We start from the raw sequence: 25356 nt of genomic DNA, 5'->3' as shown, positions 1-25356 counted from the left end.
TGTCTCTGTCTGTGAGCTCTTCTCTGGTTCACATGCTTGTTTCACACGGTGGTGTCGCGCTTCTCTGCAGAACAATGTGGTTTTCTTGTTTCTCCCCACTCTGTTCTGTTCCCCCACTTCCTTCTCCTTTATCCCCTGCGTCCATAGTTACTAGCTCCTGGGTGCAGTTAAACGGGCTGGCTTTGGACGACAGTGGGCTAGCACTGCTACCTGAGCCGACAGCAGACCTTTCCATGTGATTCTTTCCCTGGTTCTTTAAGCCTGTGAGCTGCCCTTCACCTTCTAAGCTCCTGGCTGCTGAGCCCTCACCTCCCCCCTGGCAGTTAGGACTTGGACTGACTGATTGCTGGGCCAGAAACGGAGATTGCAGGATTGCCAGCGGAGACTTAGCTTCCTGGGTTACTGAGATAGGAGAAGGAGAAAACCTGGGCATGATGTCTTCGGAAAGTAGTTGAGCAAGCTTGGCTGAGCCAGCAGAGGCTGGGGTTCCTACAGGTGTCATCACCGCCATAAGCACATCATCTCCAATGAAGTCAACCTTGAGGGTTCTTGTCTTTTGAGGACTACTATGATCTTGCATGGAGCTGCAAATGCTGTTGGTCACCCCAAAGCTTTCCACGTTCTGTTGCACCAAACCCACATCTCCAGTCACACCTCCTCTAGGAGTGGACAGAAACTCATACAAACCCTCTTTAATAATGGCCAGTGGCTGGAGGTCAGTGACCCTGTTCACCTCCTTGGTGCTGATTTGACTTAGATCCAAGGGAGGGGGGATGTGCTGGTATCTAGCACCAGTTTCACGTCCTTCAGCACTGGGGAGCAGGGAACTTCTGTCTCCTCTTTCCATTGTAAAATCATCAGCCACATTGGAGAATTTGCTTGCAGTGCTGACTTCAGGTGAAGTTTGTTGTGCTTGAGTGGAAGTCAATGCTTTGGTCTCCATCTGCTCGTCTATATTTTTCTCCAGCTGCTTCTGGATGGCTGCTCTCTTACTGTAAGCGTCTTCCAGCTGTTTTGCATAGAGGTTTTGAGGGGTAGTTTTATTAGACAATGGCTTGACTCGTTCAGGGGAGCCTTGCTGAGCCACTTCCAGGTATTGAGAATGTTGGGACCTGCCTGGGCTACCCACTTCTGTACTGGAGTAGCGTTTGTGGTCGCTCCAGCGGCTGGGTGACAGGTTATTGTCCACAGGACACTTACCGTCCTCTCTCTTTTCCACCAACACATCTGTAAGTTCCATACTGCGTGCAAACGCATCCTTTAGGTTAATGGAAATAATGCTTCCACTCCGTTTTGCTCTTTCAAGAGCTTCCCTCCTCTTGATGGCCTTCTCTTGCCTCTTCTGCTCTCGATAGAACTCAGAGAAGTTGTTGACAATGATTGGGATGGGAAGGGCAATGACCAACACACCTGCTATGCAGCAGAGTCCTCCTACAATCTTGCCCAGCAGGGTTTGTGGGTAGATGTCTCCATAACCAACAGTGGTCATAGTAATGGTAGCCCACCAGAAGGAGGCAGGGATACTTGTGAATTTGGTGGCATCCTCATCCTTCTCAGCAAAGAACACCAAGCTAGAGAAGATCATAATGCCCATGGCTAAGAAGAGGATCAGTAAACCCAACTCATTATAGCTTCTTCGCAAAGTGAAGCCCAAAGACTGGAGTCCTGTTGAGTGCCTGGCCAGCTTCAGGATTCTCAGGATTCTCATAATTCGGAAGATCTGGACCACACGGCGCACGTTTTGGAACTGCATTACATTCTTGTTTGACTCAGTTAGGCAGAGGGTCACATAGTAAGGTAGGATAGCCAGCAAATCAATGATGTTTAGTGGTGCTTTGATGAAATCCCACTTGTTGGGTGCTGAGAGCAGACGTAGTACGTACTCCATGGTGAACCAGGCAATGCAGACAGCTTCCACATGGGCTAAGCTGGGGTTGTCATTGAACTGGCCAAATTCATCTACCACTTGGAGCTCCGGCAGGGTGTTTAGGGACAAGGAGATGGTGGAAATGATGATGAACAGGATGGAGATCATAGCCAGGACCTGCAAGACAAAGACAAGATTGTGGGTTACTCTATCATACAGTACATAACTCTATATCGGTACAAAGACAAATCAAATGATGCAGAGCATGTGATTCTTGGTCAAATCTGTTTGCCAGTATGGCAACAAGCTAGTCCTGTAAGTGTTTTAGACACTTACAGAACTAAAATTAGCTCTTAATTGGCCAAGTTGGGACAAATTCTTAAAAATAAGAGCTGTATCAGTCCGAAATGTTTGGTCTTAGAGTTTTTCACAAAAACTTTTGTTGGGAACTAAAGGAGCGTGTTTGGGTTATCAGCATTTAAGAAACTGAATTATTGACATCAATAGAATTATTGATGTATGTAACAATTATTAATGATTATTAATATAAACGGGGCACCACCCTGCGAACAGGGACCAATAACCAAACGATAAAACTAAGTCTCATAATTAGTAGTCACTCATAATGTCAATAGTCTGCGTATGACTATACATTCAGTGACAGTGAAGGTTTTAAGTTCGAGCACAGGCTACTACATACAGTCTTATCAAATACATATGCACAAGTAATCACAGACGACTGCTCCTGAAAGTATAACAGAGTTTATTGAATCAAAATAATAAATGATCAAATCAATTAATATTGCAACCAACAAACGTTATCATACAATTTTATATGCCTAAACTAAAGAATGAATAAAATGGATGAGGGTGTATGTCTGGGTGTGTGTATGTGTGTGTGTGTGTGTGTGTGGGTCTGTGGGTGAACAGGAAGGAGTCTTACAGCTACAGCTAGACTACAAAGATGGCGGCGTCGAGTGACGCTGGCCGAAAGGGGAGGGGCCTTAAGAACTACAGCTAGAAACTACAAAGATGGCGGAGTCGAGTGACCCGGACAAAATGGCAGAATGGGGCTGCTGTACGTAATTCGCGTGTGCCGATGCAGCACGTGTGTGAGGCGCTCGTTTGAACGAGGCTCCCCAGGGGTAGAGCTAGGAGCTGTGTGTGTTACGTGAGAGGAGGAAAGAGAAAAAGGTGGGGGCTCATGAATCATACTTCTGCGTGCGGTCCGCGTTGTAGTGAGCCTGAGTTGCTGGTTCCATCACGCATAAATATACCGCTGTCGTCTTTGAACTGCCGGTAACATATGCCGTGATAAGCCACGCACCTCAGCTCACTCACAGAGTTGATTTAATGAGGAGAGAATACTACACGAAGTGTAATAAAACAAATGAAAGAAATCAAATGAATCCCAAGCAAACAGTCATAGTTGATACACACATATAGCGGAACTTCTCTGTTCCGTAATGATTGCGCAATATCTCGATATCACGCGACAGTAACTTAAGCACACAAAAACACGGGAATATCAACATATAAATGAATGGCCTGAATTAAACTTAAGTTAATTTAAGCTAAGCTATGCCCAAATGCCAAGAACCTTACTTGTAGATGCTTCGTTGCAACGTGGAAGTGTTCGTGGCAAATTTGTCCTTTTTCTTCTGCAGAAAGGGGGGGGGGTAGGCTGCTTGCAGCGCGGCTTTGCAGCGGGCGCTGTGCCGTCGTGGCGTGAGCTCGCTCTGGAGCGAAACGCAGACGATCCTCGCTGCAGGGAGGACAGTTTAACTTCGGTTGAGACGACGTGGTCTGTGCGTCTTACATCGGTCAGGAGAGGAGCGAGGCTTCGTCGGGCTCCTCTGTGCCGGTTTGTGCACGGAAAGAAAAAGGAGCAAAAGCGGAGAACGGATCGCTGATGCGGGTTCGTCTCGCGGGCTGGTGGAGCCGTACTCAAAGTGGAACACTGTCGTTTCGTCCAGCAAAACGGCTCGTGACCTGACAGGGTTTGAGGGTTTGAGGGCCGTTGTTTCCTCGTGGCCAGCGTTGCGCTGGCGGGGAAAGTTGGTTCTTCTATGGCCTGGACGGGGGGTGTCCGAGCGAAGAGAGCGTTTGCGTGCTCCCTAACTCAACCGAGGTCGAAGGGGAAAAGCAAGGAGGTGTGATCTGCAGGCACTTTTGTGGGACAGTGGTTGAACCACAGGGGCCTTGGGGTCTCTTGGCCTTCGGCCAATGAGATTGCAGCGGTGCATTCAGGTGACTTCAGGAACCATAGTTTTTTGGGGGGAGGGGGAATTCACACCCTAGTGTGACATTCCTTTGCTCTCCTCAAACTACAACTCAGGATGAGACCTTTGCTTGAAACAGTGAAGGCCAGATTCTCTTTGTCCACAGCACATGTTTAAGCCATAGGCCAGAGCCCAACATCCCCCCTTTGTTCTGAAGAGCGAGGTGTTGGCTTCGGTCTTTAGAGCAAACCAAGGGCTGGCATGTGCACCCATGTGGTGGGGAAACCTGAAGAGGTGAGACAGTCCAAGTGTTTCTGAGACCAAAAGCAGTGGTTAAAACAGGCAGTGTTCATTGTTCATAGAGTTCAAGGTTCATAGTGGTCAAGTTCATGGTGTTCAAGTTCAGAGTTCATTGGCATCTGGGCAGATGACTAAGGTGGCATCTGGGCAGATGACTTTAACTACTTCTACCTACATCTACTATCATACACAATTCAAATCATAGGTGAGCAAAACATTATTCCCGAATAATTCAATCGCTATTATGATGTTGTGATAATCTAGCATTGCGGCATAGTGTCAAAGAAAGTAACAACCCAAATAAAACAAAACAAAACACAAAAGAGAGAGAAGGAAAGAATAGGAAGACAAGAAGCAGGTGAGGGGCAAACAGTGGTTACTGGTTCAACTCCTAGACAGGACTGGAGTCCGTCGGCGGAGCAGTCGTAGGTTGGCTACGTGGTGTTATGAATAGGAGGGAATCCAGTTAGTCTGTCGCTTCTGGATCTATTAGTTCATGATATGTGCGTCTACCTCTCTCTAATCGGTAGATTTATAGCGAGTCCTGTGTCTAAGTTTTGGAATCTATCGATATTGGAGTTGCGTTGCCAAGACTATAGGCCAGAGGTACCTGTGAGGGTTGCATAACAGTAGTGGTAGCAGATTTACAGATTTCATTAGCACGGCTAGTGTGACTAGCTAGGCTGGTCTTTCGCTGCTCCCGCTGTTGACAGCTGAGCCTTCTCGGATGAGGTCCTGGGTTAAATCTGACTGCTACGGCAGAGGTTATGTCTTCTTTGGTTACTTCTGGTAGAGTCTATAAAGCATGCAAAGGGTTCTCTATGAGAGTGGAGCATCAGTTTACAGTCACAATGGTTTGTCAGGTCATGCAACTGCTCTGGTTGATGTAGGCTGTGTTAGCGGTTAGTGCATGTCTACAGGGTGAGTTGAAGCATGCAGTTAAACGCCAGTAGTCAATAGTAAGCCGCCATTCTGCCGGTTGGTTTCGGCACTGGCGAGATTAGAGTGTACTTCCTGTGAAGTGCATCTCTCTAAGTTTCTGTTGTCAGAGATCCCACCCCCCTCGCGCTGTTCAAGTGGCGAGGGCGGATATCCCACGTTACCGTCAGCACTCAGGGAAACGTCGCGAACAGTTTCACTCTGGAGTGTGTCATGGCGGGCTGGTGATATCTCCCTCCCCCCACCCTCCTAATTAGAGATGGAGACAGGTCCGGCGCACAGGTCAAGTTCAGTTACCTACGGCACTGGCGACTTGACAGGCCCGGGCGATGACTCGGCTGAAAGAAGGCGGTGGCTTCGTTGAACAAGCTGGAGGTGGCTCATGCTGAGAGAGCAGGAGAAGAAGGCTTAGTTGATGAAAGATTTTACGAGCTAGGGTGCTCGAAGGGCCTCTAAGGTTGTGGCACCCTAGAGGTGTATGCGAAAAGGTGGGGGAACACATGAGGCTCGTTTCTGACCCGGAGTCGGGTAGAGCAAGAGTGTTATGATCCCCCAGTAAGACTGAAGAATATGTATAGATATATACATAACGGGCATTGCCTTTGCGAACAAGGTCGCCCAAGAAGGTTGAAGAACGAGGTGCGAGAATGGGAGTGGTCGTTTCCGGAAGTGTGCTGAGTTCTCTTCCCCCCCCTACCATGTCGACTTGGCAGCAGGGGGAAAGGTCACTTGGCTTAGTCAGGTGGGCTGCGAGTCAGCGTTACCTGATGGGTTGCCCTTGAGGGTGTCTTTCACCCCCCTGGTTCCGTTGGTCTTTCGACCGCAAGGGTCGTTTGTTCCTCGGGGGTGACCAGGGCTCGCTAGGCCAAGTCCTCTCGTCGTCTTCCGACGCTAGGTCGGAGTCGCTCGACTGTTGGATGCCTAAGACTATGGCGGTGTCTTCGTACCGATTTGTCGGCCGTCCGCGTGTCTTCCATGCAAGTTGCGCATATTTCCTAATCTCTGGCAGGGTGAGGTTACTCGTTCTGCAGTGCATGGTAACATCGTATCTCACGTTGTCGTGGAGATTGTGCAGGAATAGCGACTTGAAGGCATGGTCTTCTTCTAGACCTGGGGCGTTACGTCCTTGGAAGTACGCAGATCTCAAGCGCCTGAAGTAGTCTCTCGGAGACTCTAGCCTTTCCTGGGAAATGGCAAAGGCGCAGAGGGTGGCAGAAGCTGGGTTAGAGTACAGGGAGTACTCCTCCCTAAGGGCGTGACAAAGGGATGAATAGCAGTCGCGGATGCTCGGCTGGAGCGTTTCAATGAAAGCGTGGACGCTTCGCGCAGTGGTTTTCCACACTAGCTTTAGCTTTTCGCGCGATGAGGGGCGCGATAGGTCGAGGAGGCAGCGATCGATCTCCCTTAGGTAGTCATCGATGCTCGAGTCGTGATTATCGGGGTTAAAGCGCTCTACGTCTTTTGCCAGAGACTCAATCTGTCGAGTACGCAGGCCTCCAAGGTTGATGGGGCCTGAGCCGTCCGAGTCGTCTGAGTCTCCATACTCGCGATGGTGGTAACGACTATCATCCTCCCTCCCTGAGGGGGATGGGGTCAGTTCTTGTTGTGCGCGTGAACCGCGTGGAGGATTGCGTTCGCCTGAGGTGGTTTTGAAGCCACCTGGGCCGACTAGGACCTGGTGTTGGTCCTCTCTCCTCCTGGTTGGGGATGTCGCCTTCAAGAAATGCAAGGTGGTTCGGGTCTCGGGGAATGAGGGAGCCGAGACCAAGAAATGACTGGGCTGAAAGGCTCGATAGGGGGTAGCAGTACCTACCGGGGTTGCTGGAACACCTTGAAGCGCTTTCAGTTTGTCATCACTCTCTGATGCTTTAGAGAGTTCTAGGTTGACCTCTCTGAGGTCACTGCGCAGGCTACTATTTTCTGACTGTAGGGCTCTACAGTCACGTGACAACTCCTGAACCTCTGTTCGGAGTGTCCAGATCTCGCGTTGCTGCTCGTCGCTCTGTGCCCGGGTTCGGGCAGCTTGCAGCTGCATTTTCTGATGATAGATGAGCAGTATTTCGCCGATTACGTCCTGAATCAGGCGCTCTCTGTTACCTGCTGGGTTATTTACATAAGCCACCAGCTGCTCTAATTGCTCGTCGCATAGGACAGCAGTGTATTTTGCAAAGTACTCTCTTTCCTTCGCTGTGAGTCCGAGGACATCAGCCACCGCATCTCGTAATGCGGTGTCTTCTGGAGCTACAGCTCCAGGAATGGGGGATTTCTCGTCGCTCATTCTCTCTAATGAGTGCGACTCCCAGCGGTTGTTAATTCCCTAGTGTTAGAACGGAAACTGTTAGTGTTTACGGTTCTCAGTGAAATGTCTAGTTCTGTGACTTACGATTTCTACTGTTAGATGTTAATTACTGTTAGTGTTACGGTTCATGCAGGCGCACAGTGAAATGTCTAGCTCTGTGACTTACGTTTCTACTGTTGCTGCTCTGAGGTATCACTACTGCTTTGCAGCCAGAGGTGCGAAAATGCTAATGTGGTTTAGCACTTTGGGCCTGTGACAGCTGTGTGTAACTTCTTTGGAGGGATTTAAGAAACAAGCAAGGTATTACAAATAAACGATCAAATCTACTCCACAGCTGGCTGTTAGTTTTACGAAATGAAACGAATAATTAAACCTGGAAACAAAATAAAATTTCGAGAAGGGAATTAAAGATTAAGATTAAAAATCAAAATTTAAAATCAAAAATTTTATTACAATAAGACAAGATTTTGAAGATCAAAGCCTACCTATTTTGGGAAATAAGTTTCAGGAATTTGGATCATTCAAAAGAGGGAAAAAAAATAATTTTTCGAAAAAAAAATATTTTTTGGAAAATTAATTATTCAAAAATAATTATGGATTAATGTGCATATATACTGTAACAAAACTGGAATAACGTACCCTCACACGGGGCACCATTATGTTGGGAACTAAAGGAGCGTGTTTGGGTTATCAGCATTTAAGAAACTGAATTCTTGACATCAATAGAATTATTGATGTATGTAACAATTATTAATGATTATTAATATAAACGGGGCACCACCCTGCGAACAGGGACCAATAACCAAACGATAAAACTAAGTCTCATAATTAGTAGTCACTCATAATGTCAATAGTCTGCGTATGACTATACATTCAGTGACAGTGAAGGTTTTAAGTTCGAGCACAGGCTACTACATACAGTCTTATCAAATACATATGCACAAGTAATCACAGACGACTGCTCCTGAAAGTATAACAGAGTTTATTGAATCAAAATAATAAATGATCAAATCAATTAATATTGCAACCAACAAACGTTATCATACAATTTGATATGCCTAAACTAAAGAATGAATAAAATGGATGAGGGTGTATGTCTGGGTGTGTGTATGTGTGTGTGTGTGTGTGGGTCTGTGGGTGAACAGGAAGGAGTCTTACAGCTACAGCTAGACTACAAAGATGGCGGCGTCGAGTGACGCTGGCCGAAAGGGGAGGGGCCTTAAGAACTACAGCTAGAAACTACAAAGATGGCGGAGTCGAGTGACCCGGACAAAATGGCAGAATGGGGCTGCTGTACGTAATTCGCGTGTGCCGATGCAGCACGTGTGTGAGGCGCTCGTTTGAACGAGGCTCCCCAGGGGTAGAGCTAGGAGCTGTGTGTGTGCGTGTTACGTGAGAGGAGGAAAGAGAAAAAGGTGGGGGCTCATGAATCATACTTCTGCGTGCGGTCCGCGTTGTAGTGAGCCTGAGTTGCTGGTTCCATCACGCATAAATATACCGCTGTCGTCTTTGAACTGCCGGTAACATATGCCGTGATAAGCCACGCACCTCAGCTCACTCACAGAGTTGATTTAATGAGGAGAGAATACTACACGAAGTGTAATAAAACAAATGAAAGAAATCAAATGAATCCCAAGCAAACAGTCATAGTTGATACACACATATAGCGGAACTTCTCTGTTCCGTAATGATTGCGCAATATCTCGATATCACACGACAGTAACTTAAGCACACAAAAACACGGGAATATCAACATATAAATGAATGGCCTGAATTAAACTTAAGTTAATTTAAGCTAAGCTATGCCCAAATGCCAAGAACCTTACTTGTAGATGCTTCGTTGCAACGTGGAAGTGTTCGTGGCAAATTTGTCCTTTTTCTTCTGCAGAAAGGGGGGGGGGTAGGCTGCTTGCAGCGCGGCTTTGCAGCGGGCGCTGTGCCGTCGTGGCGTGAGCTCGCTCTGGAGCGAAACGCAGACGATCCTCGCTGCAGGGAGGACAGTTTAACTTCGGTTGAGACGACGTGGTCTGTGCGTCTTACCGGTAATCATCGGTCAGGAGAGGAGCGAGGCTTCGTCGGGCTCCTCTGTGCCGGTTTGTGCACGGAAAGAAAAAGGAGCAAAAGCGGAGAACGGATCGCTGATGCGGGTTCGTCTCGCGGGCTGGAGGAGCCGTACTCAAAGTGGAACACTGTCGTTTCGTCCAGCAAAACGGCTCGTGACCTGACAGGGTTTGAGGGTTTGAGGGCCGTTGTTTCCTCGTGGCCAGCGTTGCGATGGCGGGGAAAGTTGGTTCTTCTATGGCCTGGACGAGGGGTGTCCGAGCGAAGAGAGCGTTTGCGTGCTCCCTAACTCAACCGAGGTCGAAGGGGAAAAGCAAGGAGGTGTGATCTGCAGGCACTTTTGTGGGACAGTGGTTGAACCACAGGGGCCTTGGGGTCTCTTGGCCTTCGGCCAATGAGATTGCAGCGGTGCATTCAGGTGACTTCAGGAACCATAGTTTTTTGGGGGGAGGGGGAATTCACACCCTAGTGTGACATTCCTTTGCTCTCCTCAAACTACAACTCAGGATGAGACCTTTGCTTGAAACAGTGAAGGCCAGATTCTCTTTGTCCACAGCACATGTTTAAGCCATAGGCCAGAGCCCAACACTTTGAATTCTAAGAAAAGTTAGAAGCAGTCCAGGGGACTCCCATATTTTGATGATGACCATTTGATAAGGCTCACCAATTTATCGTACAATCCAATTTGACAGGAGATGAGCCTGCACAGCTCTATGATACTGTGGGAGAAAAATCTATTTGTGTCTTGAAGTACGGTATATTTTTGTAAAATCAATCATATCCATAATTTGAAATGGAACCATGTATATTCACATTCTGTGATATTGGCCTGTATCATTGTCATATGTTATTTACGTCACTGAGACAGGGAGTCTAGTATAGCGGCCTTGGAGTCCGGGTGAAGATAGAGGGGGGATGACGTAGTAGATTTCTAACGGAGGGAGAAGACAAGAGCCGGTCGCTGTGACAGTCGCTGTGAAGGCGGCCAGAGGTGGAATCAGGAGAAGACGAGTGGGGAAGGAGACTGGTTAACAGTGAGATCCTGTGGTGTCTCACCACGAGTCAGATCGATAGAACAGTTACTGAGCCAGCCATTAGGTAAAGTCAAAGAAGCAGCTCATACACGGAAAAAAACTCACAACATTTGGCGAGCCACCACGAGGAGGACTCCACGCCACAGGGACAATGCCCGAGCGGGGCGACGTTTGCTCTCTCACAGACTGAACATGCCCAACATGAGCTCAACATAAAGGTAAAGCAAACTTTCTGCATTGGTGATGTCGGTCTGTGAGGAGGAAAGGGCGGCTACGAAGGTGTCAAATGTTCCCGCGACGTCCTAAGAACGTAAGAAAGGAACTTGTATTCAGTAACAGTGTTTTTGAACCCCACTAAGTAATTCACGTTTGAATTAGTATAATTCTGAGTGACAGAATTCTGATTGAACTGGCACATTGTTAAAAGTTTAAAAGACATAGAGGGAATAAATATAAGAGTTGAACTGCATGGAGATTGATTTTCTGTCATGAAGCGCAAACTTCGTGCACGAGTGAATGAGCAGAGTGAGTGAATGTGTGTGTGTGTGTGTGTGTGTGTGTGTGTGTGTGTGTGTGTGTGTGTGTGTGTGTGTGTGTGTGTGTGTGTGTGTGTCTGTGGATATGTTATGGCTGGACTGTTCACCTGATTACACACCAGCATTATGAGAACTTAGTTGGTATATGCGGACCATGCTGAGGTCCTCATAAAACAAAGAGTGTAAACTCCGTTATAAGTGTCTAAATAACATACAATCTCTTTTTCGTGGAAAGTCCTTTTTTACCAGCAGCCCTGATTTCTGATCCTCATAAAACAAAGAGTGTAAACGCCTTATAAGTGTCTAAATAACATACATTCTCTTAAGTCCACCTTTACCAGTTGACCTGATTTCTGTGTATCCCTGTGTATAGAACAGCGCCTGCTATCGGCTTGACCATGCTGGTGCAGTTTCATACACATTTTGATACACAAGTTAAATTTCGCGGGCTGGTTTTACGTCGAGGTACGTCGGAGTGACGTAGGGACGTCACGTCCTGGTTTTCCCGCGAGGGAGGGACGTCGGAGCGATGTAACGTTACGGACATCAAGTCCAAGGAGCCCTTTAATCACAGACAGGCATGGAAGAGACGCATGGACTCATGGAGGATTAGACACCACCACCAGGTAAGCATTTTTATTTGTATGTATAAAACGGAGCTCGCAACAGGTGAGACTGGAGGAGATGAGACAGTGTGAGGTGAGATATGATGGCATGCTTTGTGATTTTTAAGGGCAGTTGAGTCATGTGGTGTGCTAGCTAGCATTAGCGAACAAGCTAACATTAGCTGACAGACGATGTAGCGAACATTAGCTGACACACGATGTGGCTCAACACTGGCCTTAGCAATGACAACGCACGAGCTAGCGAACGAGCGCAAACTAGCGTGTTAGCGAGCTAGCGAGCGAGTGTTTTATTATAAAGTCTAATGGCAGAGGGCATGAATGTTTTTCTGAATCTGTCCTTGTGACAGCGGAGCTGCATGAGTCTGTTGGAGAAAGTGCTCCGCTGTCCCTGCAGGAGCTGGTGGAGAGGGTGGTCCGGGTTATCCAATATGATAATAGTGCGATAGTGCGTTTACTCTGTGCCTGCAGAGAGGACAGTTAATCTTAGATGGTCTAATGATATTCTTAAAAAGTGAAGCAGTGTCAATTACAAATATGAATGGAGCAGTTATGCATTTTCTTCATATTTTTTAAGATAAAATAATCCTTTATTCGTCCCTCAGTGGGGAAATTACAGGATTACAGCAGCATTGCTCACAAGTAAATAAAATAAAAGATACAAATCAATTAATATAATAAACTAAACAGTAAAACAGTAATAAAATAAGACAGTAAAGAAGAGTATTAAATATACCAGTATATACAGAATATACAGACGGATCAGGTAAATACTTTAACGTGTTGGATATTGCACGGATTAGATAAGATATTGCACCAGGTGAATGAATTAAAGTGTTCGTGTTCAGTGTGTTAGTGGTCCACCGAGAGCAGTTTGTTGTGCAGCCTGACAGCAGCGGGGAGACTGAAGGAGCTGTGCAGAGCTGCGAGAGTGTCCTGCATGGGGTGGGAGGCGTGGCTCATCAGGGATGAGAGCTTCGCCATCATCCTCCTGTCTCCCACCACCTCCACAGTATCCAGTGGACACCCCAGCACGCTGCTGGCCTTCCTCACCTTTATCCCAGTATATTACTGGTTTAAATGGCTATACAATGTTTTCTGAACATGCATGTTCTACAAATAAAGATGATAATCCTGACAACCATCTTCTTTGGTAATTTCAGCAAAAAATATGCAACGGCGAAGACGTATAAATCCAAAGGATGATGCAAAATTCTACACTGACACTGGAGCGGACAAAGTGGGACTTGATGTCAAATACATCAATGCCTTCAAAGGTAAGTTGAATGTTCTGATTTTGTAATCATGATTTAAGTATGAATAAACTTGACGGATATTTTTCTGTGTATGAAATAGGTCGCGGCATCTTCACCTGTACTCCATTTGAAAAGGGAGAATTTCTCTTAGAATATAGAGGTGAACTGATAAGCAAGCAAGAATGTGAGCGGAGACAGAGAATCTACCACAACAGCCTTAAGGTTTTCATGTTTGAGTTCCATTTTAATGGCAAACTATGGTGGTGCGTATTATGTCAATGCTTAGTCCAATCAAAATTAAATGACACATTGCCTTTATTTTATATATTTACTGTTGTGAAACTAATATTCACTTGTATTTTTGTAGTGTTGATGCAGCAAAAGAGGATGGGTCGCTTGGAAGGCTTGTAAACGACGATAATCGAAACCCTAATGGCAAGATGAAGTACGTAACCATCAAAGGGAAGCCCCATCTGTGTTTGTTTGCAGCACGAGACATCAGTCAAGGAGAGGAGATCACCTATAATTATGGTGACTCAGACTGGCCGTGGAGATGCAAGGTAGTCCAAATTTTTACTTTAACACAACTCGTGCATTCTTCTTGTGACTGTGCGTCTTGAGGCTCATACGTGACGTCATTCGTTCCGATCCTAAAGCTGCGTTCACACCAAACGTGACGCGAACGCACCTTGAGAACATTCCTCAGACCGACATCTTCCACAACACTAACCTGCAGTTTGTATCCACTTCTCTGTAGCATTTGTTAGCTTGTCTTGCTTTAGTTTATCTATACTTTTCCCATATAAGAACTATGAAGGCAAAAACAGTCATAACTTTCACATAATGTTACACAAGAAGCACCCAGTCTTCAATAAATATAGATATGATAAGACCTTTTTTTCAGGGTCTTGATAAGGGAATGCCTCTGGAAATGTTTGGTGGCCAAAACATAGTTTTAGCAACAGTAGGATTGTTTCTCTCATTAAAACTCCAAATAGTGTCTGTAATGGTACATTACAGTTTCTCTCTGTTCATTGTCCTCCTTTTTTGCCTGCTACAGATGATAACTGAGAGTGAGCTGATTGAGACTGCTGAGAGTGAAGCGACTGACAAGATTGAGACCTCTGAGGATGGCCTGACTCAAACATGTCCACAACTTGATCCCCTCCACAGGGTTGAAAAGGTAAACTTAAGTTTAATTACATTATTTATGAAAAAACATGAAATCATGTTTCATTAGTGTGTGTGTGTGTGTGTAGTCTCCTCTTATGGTTTATAGAGACGGGTGGTATATGAGGACATGAGATATTGTCTAAATATACCAATATGTTGGGTGGGTGTGTGTGTGTGTGTGTGTAGTCTCCTCTCATGGTTTATAGAGACGGGTGGTATATGAGGACATGAGATATTGTCTAAATATACCAATATGTTGGGTGGGTGTGTGTGTGTAGTCTCCTCTCATGGTTTATAGAGACGGGTGGTATATGAGGACATGAGATATTGTCTAAATATACCAATATGATGGTTGTGTGTGTGTGCAGCTGCCTGACTGTCGTATGTTTTATTGGGACAGCCATCTCATTAAATGCTTGTCCAAGTGTAAGTCAGTATTGTTTGTGTGTGTGTCAAGCACTTTGTTTTTTAAGAATATTTGCACAACCTGCATGTGATATGTCTGTCGGTTTAACTAATCAATCACAGCTAATATAAGAACTATGAAGGCAAAAACAGTCATAACTTCCACATAATGTTACACAAGAAGCACCCAGTCTTCAACAAATATAGATATGATAAGACCTTTTTTTCAGGGTCTTGATAAGGAAATGCCTCTGGAAATGTTTGGTGTCCATAACATAGTTTTAGCAACAGTAGGATTGTTTCTCTCATTAAAACTCCAAATAGTGTCTGTAATGGTACATTACAGTTTCTCTCTGTTCATTGTCCTCCTTTTTTGCCTGCTACAGATGATAACTGAGAGTGAGCTGATTGAGACTGCTGAGAGTGAAGCGACTGACAAGATTGAGACCTCTGAGGATGGCCTGACTCAAACATGTCCACAACTTGATCCCTTCCACAGGGTTGAAAAGGTAAACTTAAGTTTAATTACATTATTTATGAAAAAACATGAAATCATGTTTCATTAGTGTGTGTGTGTGTAGTCTCCTCTCATGGTTTATAGAGACGGGTGGTATATGAGGACATGAGATATTGTCTAAATATACCAATATGATGGTTGTGTGTGTGTGCAGCTGCCTGACTGTCGTATGTTTTATTGGGACAGCCATCTCATTAAATGCTTGTCCAAGTGTAAGTCAGTATTGTTTGTGTGTGTGTCAAGCACTTTGTTTTTTAAGAATATTTGCACAACCTGCATGTGATATGTATGTCTGTTTAACTAATCAATCACAGCTAATATAAGAACTATGAAGGCAAAAACAGTCATAACTTCCACATAATGTTACACAAGAAGCACCCAGTCTTCAACAAATATAGATATGATAAGACCTTTTTTTCAGGGTCTTGATAAGGAAATGCCTCTGGAAATGTTTGGTGTCCAAAACATAGTTTTAGCAACAGTAGGATTGTTTCTCTCATTAAAACTCCAAATAGTGTCTGTAATGGTACATTACAGTTTCTCTCTGTTCATTGTCCTCCTTTTTTGCCTGCTACAGATGATAACTGAGAGTGAGCTGATTGAGACTGCTGAGAGTGAAGCGACTGACAAGATTGAGACCTCTGAGGATGGCCTGACTCAAACATGTCCACAACTTGATCCCTTCCACAGGGTTGAAAAGGTAAACTTAAGTTTAATTACATTATTTATGAAAAAACATGAAATCATGTTTCATTAGTGTGTGTGTGTGTGTAGTCTCCTCTCATGGTTTATAGAGACGGGTGGTATATGAGGACATGAGATATTGTCTAAATATACCAATATGTTGGGTGGGTGTGTGTGTGTAGTCTCCTCTCATGGTTTATAGAGACGGGTGGTATATGAGGACATGAGATATTGTCTAAATATACCAATATGTTGGGTGGGTGTGTGTGTGTGTGTGTGTGTGTAGTCTCCTCTCATGGTTTATAGAGACGGGTGGTATATGAGGACATGAGATATTGTCTAAATATACCAATATGATGGTTGTGTGTGTGTGCAGCTGCCTGACTGTCGTATGTTTTATTGGGACAGCCATCTCATTAAATGCTTGTCCAAGTGTAAGTCAGTATTGTTTGTGTGTGTGTCAAGCACTTTGTTTTTTAAGAATATTTGCACAACCTGCATGTGATATGTATGTCTGTTTAACTAATCAATCACAGCTAATATAAGAACTATGAAGGCAAAAACAGTCATAACTTCCACATAATGTTACACAAGAAGCACCCAGTCTTCAACAAATATAGATATACCTTTTTTGCAGGGTCTTGATAAGGGAATGCCTCTGACAATGTTTGGGGTTTTAATGAGAGAAACAATCCTACTGTTGCTAAAACTATGTTTTGAACACCAAATAGTGTCTGTAATGGTACATTACAGTTTCTCTCTGTTCATTGTCCTCCTTTTTTGCCTGCTACAGATGATAACTGAGAGTGAGCTGATTGAGACTGCTGAGAGTGAAGCGACTGACAAGATTGAGACCTCTGAGGATGGCCTGACTCAAACATGTCCACAACTTGATCCCCTCCACAGGGTTGAAAAGGTAAACTTAAGTTTAATTACATTATTTATGAAAAAACATGAAATCATGTTTCATTAGTGTGTGTGTGTGTGTGTAGTCTCCTCTCATGGTTTATAGAGACGGGTGGTATATGAGGACATGAGATATTGTCTAAATATACCAATATGATGGTTGTGTGTGTGTGCAGCTGCCTGACTGTCGTATGTTTTATTGGGACAGCCATCTCATTAAATGCTTGTCCAAGTGTAAGTCAGTATTGTTTGTGTGTGTGTCAAGCACTTTGTTTTTTAAGAATATTTGCACAACCTGCATGTGATATGTATATCTGTTTAACTAATCACTCACAGCTAATATAAGAACTATGAAGGCAAAAACAGTCATAACTTCCACATAATGTTACACAAGAAGCACCCAGTCTTCAATAAATATAGATATGATAAGACCTTTTTTTCAGGGTCTTGATAAGGAAATGCCTCTGGAAATGTTTGGTGTCCATAACATAGTTTTAGCAACAGTAGGATTGTTTCTCTCATTAAAACTCCAAATAGTGTCTGTAATGGTACATTACAGTTTCTCTCTGTTCATTGTCCTCCTTTTTTGCCTGCTACAGATGATAACTGAGAGTGAGCTGATTGAGACTGCTGAGAGTGAAGCGACTGACAAGATTGAGACCTCTGAGGATGGCCTGACTCAAACATGTCCACAACTTGATCCCTTCCACAGGGTTGAAAAGGTAAACTTAAGTTTAATTACATTATTTATGAAAAAACATGAAATCATGTTTCATTAGTGTGTGTAAGTGCAGTTGCCTCATATGGTGTATATGGAACAATTACAGTTCCTAAAAGAAAAATCTGATTCAGAAGGTCAATTGGAAAATGTAGTCAACTTAGTAGATGTCAATGTAAAACTGTCAGTAATAAGTTATACTTAATTTTAACAGTGTCAAAATCATCGCCTGGTGTGCGCAACAATATCCTCCTTGGACAAGTGTGTTCATTGTGTGGGACCTGTATCCTCCTACAAGTGGATTGGCTATGAATGCAGAGGTGAGATATTTATTGAATTGGTACAGAGTTTGTCTTAGGGTATTGGGTCGGTATATTTGCTGTTCTAATGTACAAACCATTCAACAATGAAACACTGATGACAAATAATCCTTGGTTCACAACATAGGCTAATATATCAACTAGTTCTCAAAATTGTAGGATGTGTAAACATGTGTTATGATGAAGTTGAAGTAGTTAAGAGTGTGGGATATCATTCAGATTACTTAAAGGTGTTTTATTTTGCTTCATTGGCACTGACAAGATTTGTTATGTTTTAATGCTAGAGGTTTTACTCCAATGCACCTGTTATTACACTTACAAGTGCAAACATGGGCATCAATTATCTCTTTAAAAGGGAGACTTTTTGAATAAACATGTGGTATTGAAACTTTGTACTGTATATTCAAAATGTCTTACAGGTTGTTCAGGAGTCTGGCATAAATCCTGCCTCAGAAGAATTAAAAATGATAACTTCCAATACTCATCACAGGTGAGTTGGACACAGAAAACAGAGCACATATAGTTTGTTGAACTCTTAACTGTCTGTAGCTGTCCATCATCACGTGAAATCCTTTGTTTTCTTACCAGTTTCTGGATCAAATATCAGATGATGATAAGTGCATGTCCGATGAGGAATACATACCAGACTCAGAAACAGAAGATGATGATTCAGATGCAAGCATCCCCATTATGCCTAGTCAGTTGAAAGCCGAACAGATTCAAGTAAAACCAGTACTACCTGATGTTGGAACATCTTATGGGTCAGACACGAGCGTCCCAGTTGTGTCCACTTCAGTAAAAGGTTTCCCACCTCTTGAAGATCACATGGTTGCCAATGCTGCTGAAACATCTGATTCATTGAATCCTACCAAAGACTCAACAAAGGAAAAGTGTGAAGTTGCGCTTCACGAACAACAAGTACCACATCTGACTATGACCAAAAAGAATTACTGTTATGTTTGTGGTAAGCCACAAAGCAAAATTTCCCGCCATTTGAAAACACACAAGACACATGCTGAAATTGTAAAAGCATTTTCCCTCCCTGAGCACTCAAAAGATCGCAAGATATTAGTAGAAAAGATGAGGAATAAGGGAAATTTTAGACACAACACTAAAGTTTTACAAGATGGAACAGGACCACTGAAAGTGAAAAGAAAACCAAAGGCTAAAGCACTGGCTGGAAAGTTTATTCACTGTATGTACTGTCAAGGCATGTACATTCGTAAGGAACTTTGGAGACATGCCCGCAGATGTCCCTTTAAGCCAGAAAACAAAGATGAAGAACCTGGGAGAACCAAAGTACTGGCTTTGGCTGAAGCTCAAGAATCTGCACTCTGTCAGCAGATCTCAAGTGGAGTGTGGAGGATCCTTAGTGTCATGAAACAGGATGCGGTTGCCTCAGTTGTGCGAAATGACCTCACCATTATTAATTTAGCTCAGTCACTCTATAACAAACATGGACAAGATCCTACCAAGTATGAGTACATACGACAAAAGCTCCGTGAAGTGGGGCGTTTGTTGCTATGTCTGCGCGAAGACTTCTCTGTACATAACCTAGAGGAGGCTGTTAAACCTGCTAACTTCCAGAGGGTTGTGCAAGCTGTAAAGAAAGTTTCAGGTTTTGATGAAGAAAAACACTCATACGCAAGACCAAGCCTCGCGCTGAAATTGGGACATGCACTTCAGAAAATCTGTGACATTGTTCATTGTAGGGGCCTCATGGCAGAAGATGAAGAACTGATCAAGTCCACTGACATGTTCAAGAAGCTGTACACTACCAAGTGGTCTGAGATGGTGTCTCACAGTGCCCTGAACACACTGAGTGACGCAAAATATAACAAGCCATCAACATTACCCTTCACTGAAGATGTTCAGAGCCTTCATCGGCACCTCGAGAAGTCTGCAGAAACTGCCTTTTGCAACTTGAAGGAGAAGACCAGTACTCAGAACTATGCTCAACTTGCAAAGAGTACACTTACACAAATCATTGTGTTCAATCGAAGACGTGCTGGGGAGGTTTCAAAAATGCGCCTCAAAAGTTTCCATGAAAGAGACGATACAAAGCTTCATGAAGATGTTGCCATGGGGTTGTCGAAGACTGAACAGAGACTGTGCAACTATTTCAGCCGAATCGAAATCATGGGAAAAAGGGGCAGAAAGGTTGCAGTTCTGCTCACACCAAGCATGATGGATGCTCTGTCACTCCTTACCAGTAAAAGAACAGATTGTGGTGTTTGTGCCACAAATGTCTTCCTGTTTGCGATACCCAACTCGATGAGCCACTACAGGGGACAGGACTGTTTGCGTGTTTATGCAAGCGAGTGTGGAGCAAAGCACCCCGAGTACCTCAGGTCGACACAGCTCAGGAAACACGTCGCCACACTCTCACAAGTCCTTAATTTGAAAAACAATGAACTTGATCAGGTTGCAGATTTCATGGGTCACGACATCCGTGTTCACCGGGATTTCTACAGATTATCAGTTCCCACAACACAACTGGCCAAGATTTCCAAACTGCTTTTATCGATGGAGAAAGGGAATCTTTCCAGCATGCAGGGAAAATCACTGGATGAGCTTGAAGTGGACGGTTTGTAAAGAAATTAACACTTACAACACACCTGATACTGTTTTAAATTTTATATATGCTGCCATATAATAAGCAAAAATATTTCCAACTTTGATTTGTTTTTATGTGCAGCTTTTCATGCGAGAACTACTAATACTATTTTCCAGATGAAATTGCATTCAGCGGCACTGAAGACGAGGACAGTGGGAGCGAATCCGATAACTGTGGCACAGCAGGCAGAGCATCAGAGTTTGGAACTAGCGAGCCTGTAGATGCTACATCTGAATCTACAATCACAGAGCAGGTCCATGACTTTGAAGATTCAGGTAGGTTCCCTCACTTTATACTTGTCGCTGTTCACCAAATGTTCTTTAAATTCAATTTGAAACTAAAGTATTGTGAAATTGTGTGTTTAGCAGGAACAGTGTCGTCCACAGTAACTGAGACCGCCCCTCTCTCTGAAGGTAAGCCAAGTTTGATGGTAGAGCACCTTTTAAAGTAGTTACATTAGACACAAAAAGGCATTGATGCAAGGTATAGAAGAAAGAAAAGGCAAAATGAGAAGACATACGATTTAAAAAGAGTGAGGAGCGCCCAAGTAGTTCACGCTAAAGTTCACTTTCAAGAAAAATGCAAAACAAATATTTTAAAAAGTGGTATGAATATATATATATCTCTATCTATCTATATCCCTTAATTCATTGAAGATGGGATTGAAGATTGTGGTAAATATAACTAATACCAGATCTGTTAAAAAATGTATCATTATTTATAAACTAAAACATAACATGGCCGTAGTGAATTTCATTCTACCCGTTTCAGGCACACATACGAATGAGTGTACTACACTCATTGGACCCATTTAAATGTTTCACCCTGATTTTCACTGTGACCAGAGACTCCTGGTCTGGTAAGAAAATTGCAGGCTTGACTAATCCTATTTAAAATATGTTGTAGTCCATACATATTTATACAGTAACCGACTGACTCACTTTTTATTGTTTTGTCTCGACTCTTGGAAATAGCTTTAAGCGGGTTTTAGTAATAGTTTTAAGGTTTATCAGAAGCCATAACATTCACAATGGCTAATAATACTTTATGGAAGGATTTTGAGAAGGAAGTTATCACGGCAACAAACCATTATCATTCATGTACAAAACACATTAATCTCATCCAAGGAGACCGATGCATTTTACCAAATTCCGCTGCTTTCGATCTGCAGTCTCAGGACAGACACAAACCGTTAGGTACAAAACGTTGTAGTAAATAGCTATTAGTACCAGAAATGCTGGCACTTATTTTGCTGGATGAAGTGGCATTGCTTTTCCCCTCTGTGCTAGCACCGACACTAAATCAACACAGCTTGCCTTTTTCCAGAGCAGACCATAGTCTGAAGATTATGACTAATATTTTCAAGGTCAATATTGAACTTTCAGGCCCAATTCCCACTGTTAATCCAATGTGGATGTTAATTCAATAATTTTTTTAACTGTGAATTGGATCTTAATTAAAGTTCCAGTGTTGATTGTTCATTTATTTCTTGTTCTATGCCAAATATATGTAAAACAATATCAATATCCAGGTAACTTTCATCAAAATCCCCATAAAGTCCCTTTCTTTTCTCAGCAAAACAGTTTCAAATGTTTGAAGTCTTCAAAATGTATCCGATCAAACAAAACTTTGAGCCACGAAGTAGCCACACCAGTGATATCACCTTTTTGTTGATCTTGGTAACAATGTGGAGACAGACAACAAGAGATGTGCATTTGAATATCGGTGGGAAGAAAATGTACTTCCGCCGGTCTGCGTTGTCAGTGGCTCAGCAGAGAGCTCTAGGTACCGGTCATCTGCATGTACTGGCTACGGTGCAGTGATACTGTGCTGTTTCAAAATCTGCAAGGTTTCCCTTCCATCTCTCTACCAACTGGTGAGGTGTGTAAAGCCAACAGTCCTCTGTAGCTCCATATCATGCTAAACTCTAAGCCTGCCCACTCTTTAGCTGTCCAATCAAATGTGAAGAATTTGATCCCACTTGTTACTGTACACAGCTCAAATATTCTGTTTCATTGGAGATTGCGTCACAGTATAGAAGGTAAATACGCTTCACTGAGACTTTTAACTCAACATTGTTTTTTTTCTTTAATTTCCAATCTAGTGTGTTAGAGTACAGAACCAAAAAAACAGAAATGGTTTCCCTCATGCACTGTAATGAGTTATCTATTGAAATATAAAAAGGTTCAGCCACTTTAAAATGTTAAAGATGTTATCACAGTAATTTGTTGTAAGTTTTACTGCTTAACATATTCCTAAGTGTCCGTACTTGATTGCTTCATTTTGCCAATACATTTTGTTTTCTGTTTGTGTGATCGTCTTGTCTACTTTGTATATCTTCCAGGAAAAGATGCTGGGTCCAGAAGAGGGACAAAGAAAGCGTGGTCCAAGGCTGAGGTTGCAGCAGTAATGCGGCACTTCAAAAATCACATTCGTAAAGGTCACCTGGCCTCCAAGAACGAATGCAGTCACTGCAAGTTGGTGGAAGGACCAGTCTTGGAACAAAGAACTGTGCAAAATGTCAGAGACTTCGTTCGGAATCGGGGAACAGCTGAAAAAAGACAGTCACAGAAGCTGTAAACAAATATCCTTTTTTGTTATTTTGTTTTTTTTGGCAGGAAAGTTAATGTTCATGTGTTCTCTCTCGTTCTCTCTTTCTTTCTCGCTCTCTTTCTTTCTCGCTCTCTGTCTCTGTCTCTCTCTCTTTCTTTCTCTCTCGCTCTGTCTCTCTCCCTCGCTCTCTGTGTCTCTGTCTCTCTGTCTCTCTCTGTCTCTCTCTGTCTCTCTCGCTCGCTCTCTCTCTGTCTCTCTGTCTCTCTCTCGCTCTGTCTCGCTCGCTCTCTCTCTCTGTCTGTGTCTCTCTCTCTGTCTGTGTCTCTCTCTCTGTCTGTGTCTCTCTCTCTGTCTGTGTCTCTCTCTCTGTCTGTGTCTCTCTCTCTTTTTCTCTCTCTGTCGCTGTCTCTCTTTTTCTCTCTCTGTCGCTGTCTCTCTTTTTCTCTCTCTGTCGCTGTCTCTCTCTCTCTGTCTCTGTCGCTCTCTCTTGTTCTCTTCGGTTTGTCAAGAGTTGTTTACAAAAAATTAAGTCTGTGGCCTGAGTTTGAACTTAATAAACTTGACTGAATGATAAAGCGCCCCACCTCTTGTTTTTTTTCATGTTAAATGAAAGCCAGATATTGAAGCCAGGTTCAGGCACTCGCTGATTCTCTCTAGATAGATAGATAGATCTATCTATACACATACTGTCTCACTCTGGAGGTGGCCAACTTGCATGCCTCCAATTTGGTCATCTATTAAGATTAGTTTTGATATTAAATTAACTGTTCCAGTAATGCTGTGTCCTGTCAGGTGTGTGTATTTATGTTAATGAGGAGGGCGGGCTTATTGTCCCTTTAAAGACCCAACAGTGTTTTTTTGGTCCTCATAAGTCACACTTTTGTCAAAAATAGAAATGTCTGCCTATACCACAATAGAATTAGGTTGCTGTGTATTGAAGTTGTTTTGGTTGTATCTGAAATCTAAAGTGAGCTGAATTTTTTTCAGATTTTTTAAAGTGTTTTAACCGAACTGCCAAAGCTGTGGGACCTCAGGAAAGGGTAGTCCATCCAAACCACAACCGGGCCTGTATGGCGAAAAAGTCCGCCTATTACATATCCACCAGTATGTGTGTGTGTGTGTGTGTGTGTGTGTGAGAAAGTCCTACAGGTGAAAATTCCTAGATGAGATTATTGAAATTCCTGGAGGTGGAATAAAAATAGCTAAATAACGTGATAACATTGATTAATAAGTCATAGGATCGCTAAGCAGAGGCATGTAAGACTTACTGCCGATAAGCAGATGGGCACTAAATCTCAGGAATACTAAGCGGTATATTTTTGAGAAGAAAATAAAATGAAAATGATACTATAAAAAAAGTACTAATGGTGCGTTCACACCAAACGCGGCGCTAATTATTCGCGCGAGTAGATTACATACAAAGTCTATGCACAGACGCGATGAGACTGGAGTGACGCAAATCTGCGCTTGCGCGGCACGTTTGGCGCGGCGCCAATTCGGGCGAAGTCACGGGAATTTACGTCAAACCCCAAAATGCCCCAAACGCGTGAGTTGAAATTTTTCAACTTCGGCAGAAAAATGGCGTGACGCTGCGACGCGATAGCCTATCAGCGTTGAGATATTTCTCCTGTCATCACAGACGTCCTGCCGTTGTTTGAATCAGGAAATAAATACTGTAGCCGTCTGTGTTCACCCAGAGCTCTACGATACCTCATATCAATAGAGACCGGACCAAACTATGTGTATAAATGTGTGTGTGTGTGTGTGTGTGTGTGTGTAAACCTTGCGGAGAGAACTAACTAAACATGAATTCAGACATTTTACAAATTGGCATCATGACGTAGTTATTTCTGAGTCCCTTTTTGTCGGTTTATTGGCGTTGAATCACAGCCAAATCAGTTTATTTTGTGTTCATACAGCTGTAGTAAACAGCGACAGTGAATACAGCTCGATACAATTCCCAGAGCTCGTCTGGACTGTTATGAACCAGACATAACGGCGTTTAGTTTCCCGGGATATCTGGGACTTAAATAGAGGTTAGTATTTCTTCCACGTTGATGGCGGACAGTTGAACGGCAGCCACACCCCCTCTCTGGCGTGTCCAGCGCGATTCACGCGAATGAACACAAATAGTCCCCGGCGAGAATGACGCGATTAACGCGGCGCGAATTGTTCTCGATTGGTGTGAACACGGCATAACAGGAAAAATAGAGTTAAAAGCACTGACAGAATTTATCAAACCAAATAATGCTCCTCTGTCCACAGTTTGTTTAACAGTTCATTAAGTGCACATCAATTAAACACCAACTGCAATTAATACATACTG

General features: G+C 43.6%; 2 protein-coding genes across 2 annotated transcripts in view; one reads left to right on the top strand and one right to left on the bottom strand.

Moving 5' to 3' along the window:
- Window positions 1-28: 28 nt before the first annotated feature.
- LOC306789255 (potassium voltage-gated channel subfamily B member 2-like) overlaps window positions 29-25356 on the bottom strand; it is a gene marked incomplete at both ends in the record, with an annotated part of 63531 nt that continues 38203 nt past the window's right edge. Inside the window, one exon of the mRNA XM_079285111.1 lies at window positions 29-2044. Within this exon, the coding sequence (XP_079141237.1) occupies window positions 29-2044 (2016 nt within the window). The remainder of the gene's footprint in view (window positions 2045-25356) is intronic.
- Window positions 11479-23549, top strand: LOC306789702 (uncharacterized protein). Its single transcript, XM_079285782.1, has 12 exons — window positions 11479-12955; window positions 13505-13697; window positions 14198-14320; window positions 15102-15224; window positions 16710-16832; window positions 17422-17544; window positions 17755-17860; window positions 18280-18350; window positions 18449-20447; window positions 20594-20752; window positions 20843-20890; window positions 22822-23549. The coding sequence occupies exons 1-12, from the start codon at window positions 12822-12824 to the stop codon at window positions 23055-23057; spliced, it is 3438 nt and encodes a 1145-aa protein (XP_079141908.1). The 5' UTR covers window positions 11479-12821; the 3' UTR covers window positions 23058-23549.

The sequence above is a fragment of the Melanostigma gelatinosum genome, assembly GCF_949748355.1.
Source record: "Melanostigma gelatinosum genome assembly, chromosome: 15".
Taxonomy (NCBI): Eukaryota; Metazoa; Chordata; class Actinopteri; order Perciformes; family Zoarcidae; genus Melanostigma; species Melanostigma gelatinosum.
Note: the sequence above shows the minus strand (reverse complement) of the source record. Positions and strands in the feature narration are given on the sequence as shown.

Bases quoted from the DNA above. Each gene is read 5' to 3' on its own strand.
- LOC306789702 (XM_079285782.1), top strand. From the start codon at position 12,822: ATGGGGTGGGAGGCGTGGCTCATCAGGGATGAGAGCTTCGCCATCATC. The intron at 15,225-16,709 runs GTAAACTTAAGT...TGCCTGCTACAG, and splicing joins CCTTCCACAGGGTTGAAAAG to ATGATAACTGAGAGTGAGCT. The intron at 20,891-22,821 runs GTAAGCCAAGTT...TATATCTTCCAG, and splicing joins GACCGCCCCTCTCTCTGAAG to GAAAAGATGCTGGGTCCAGA.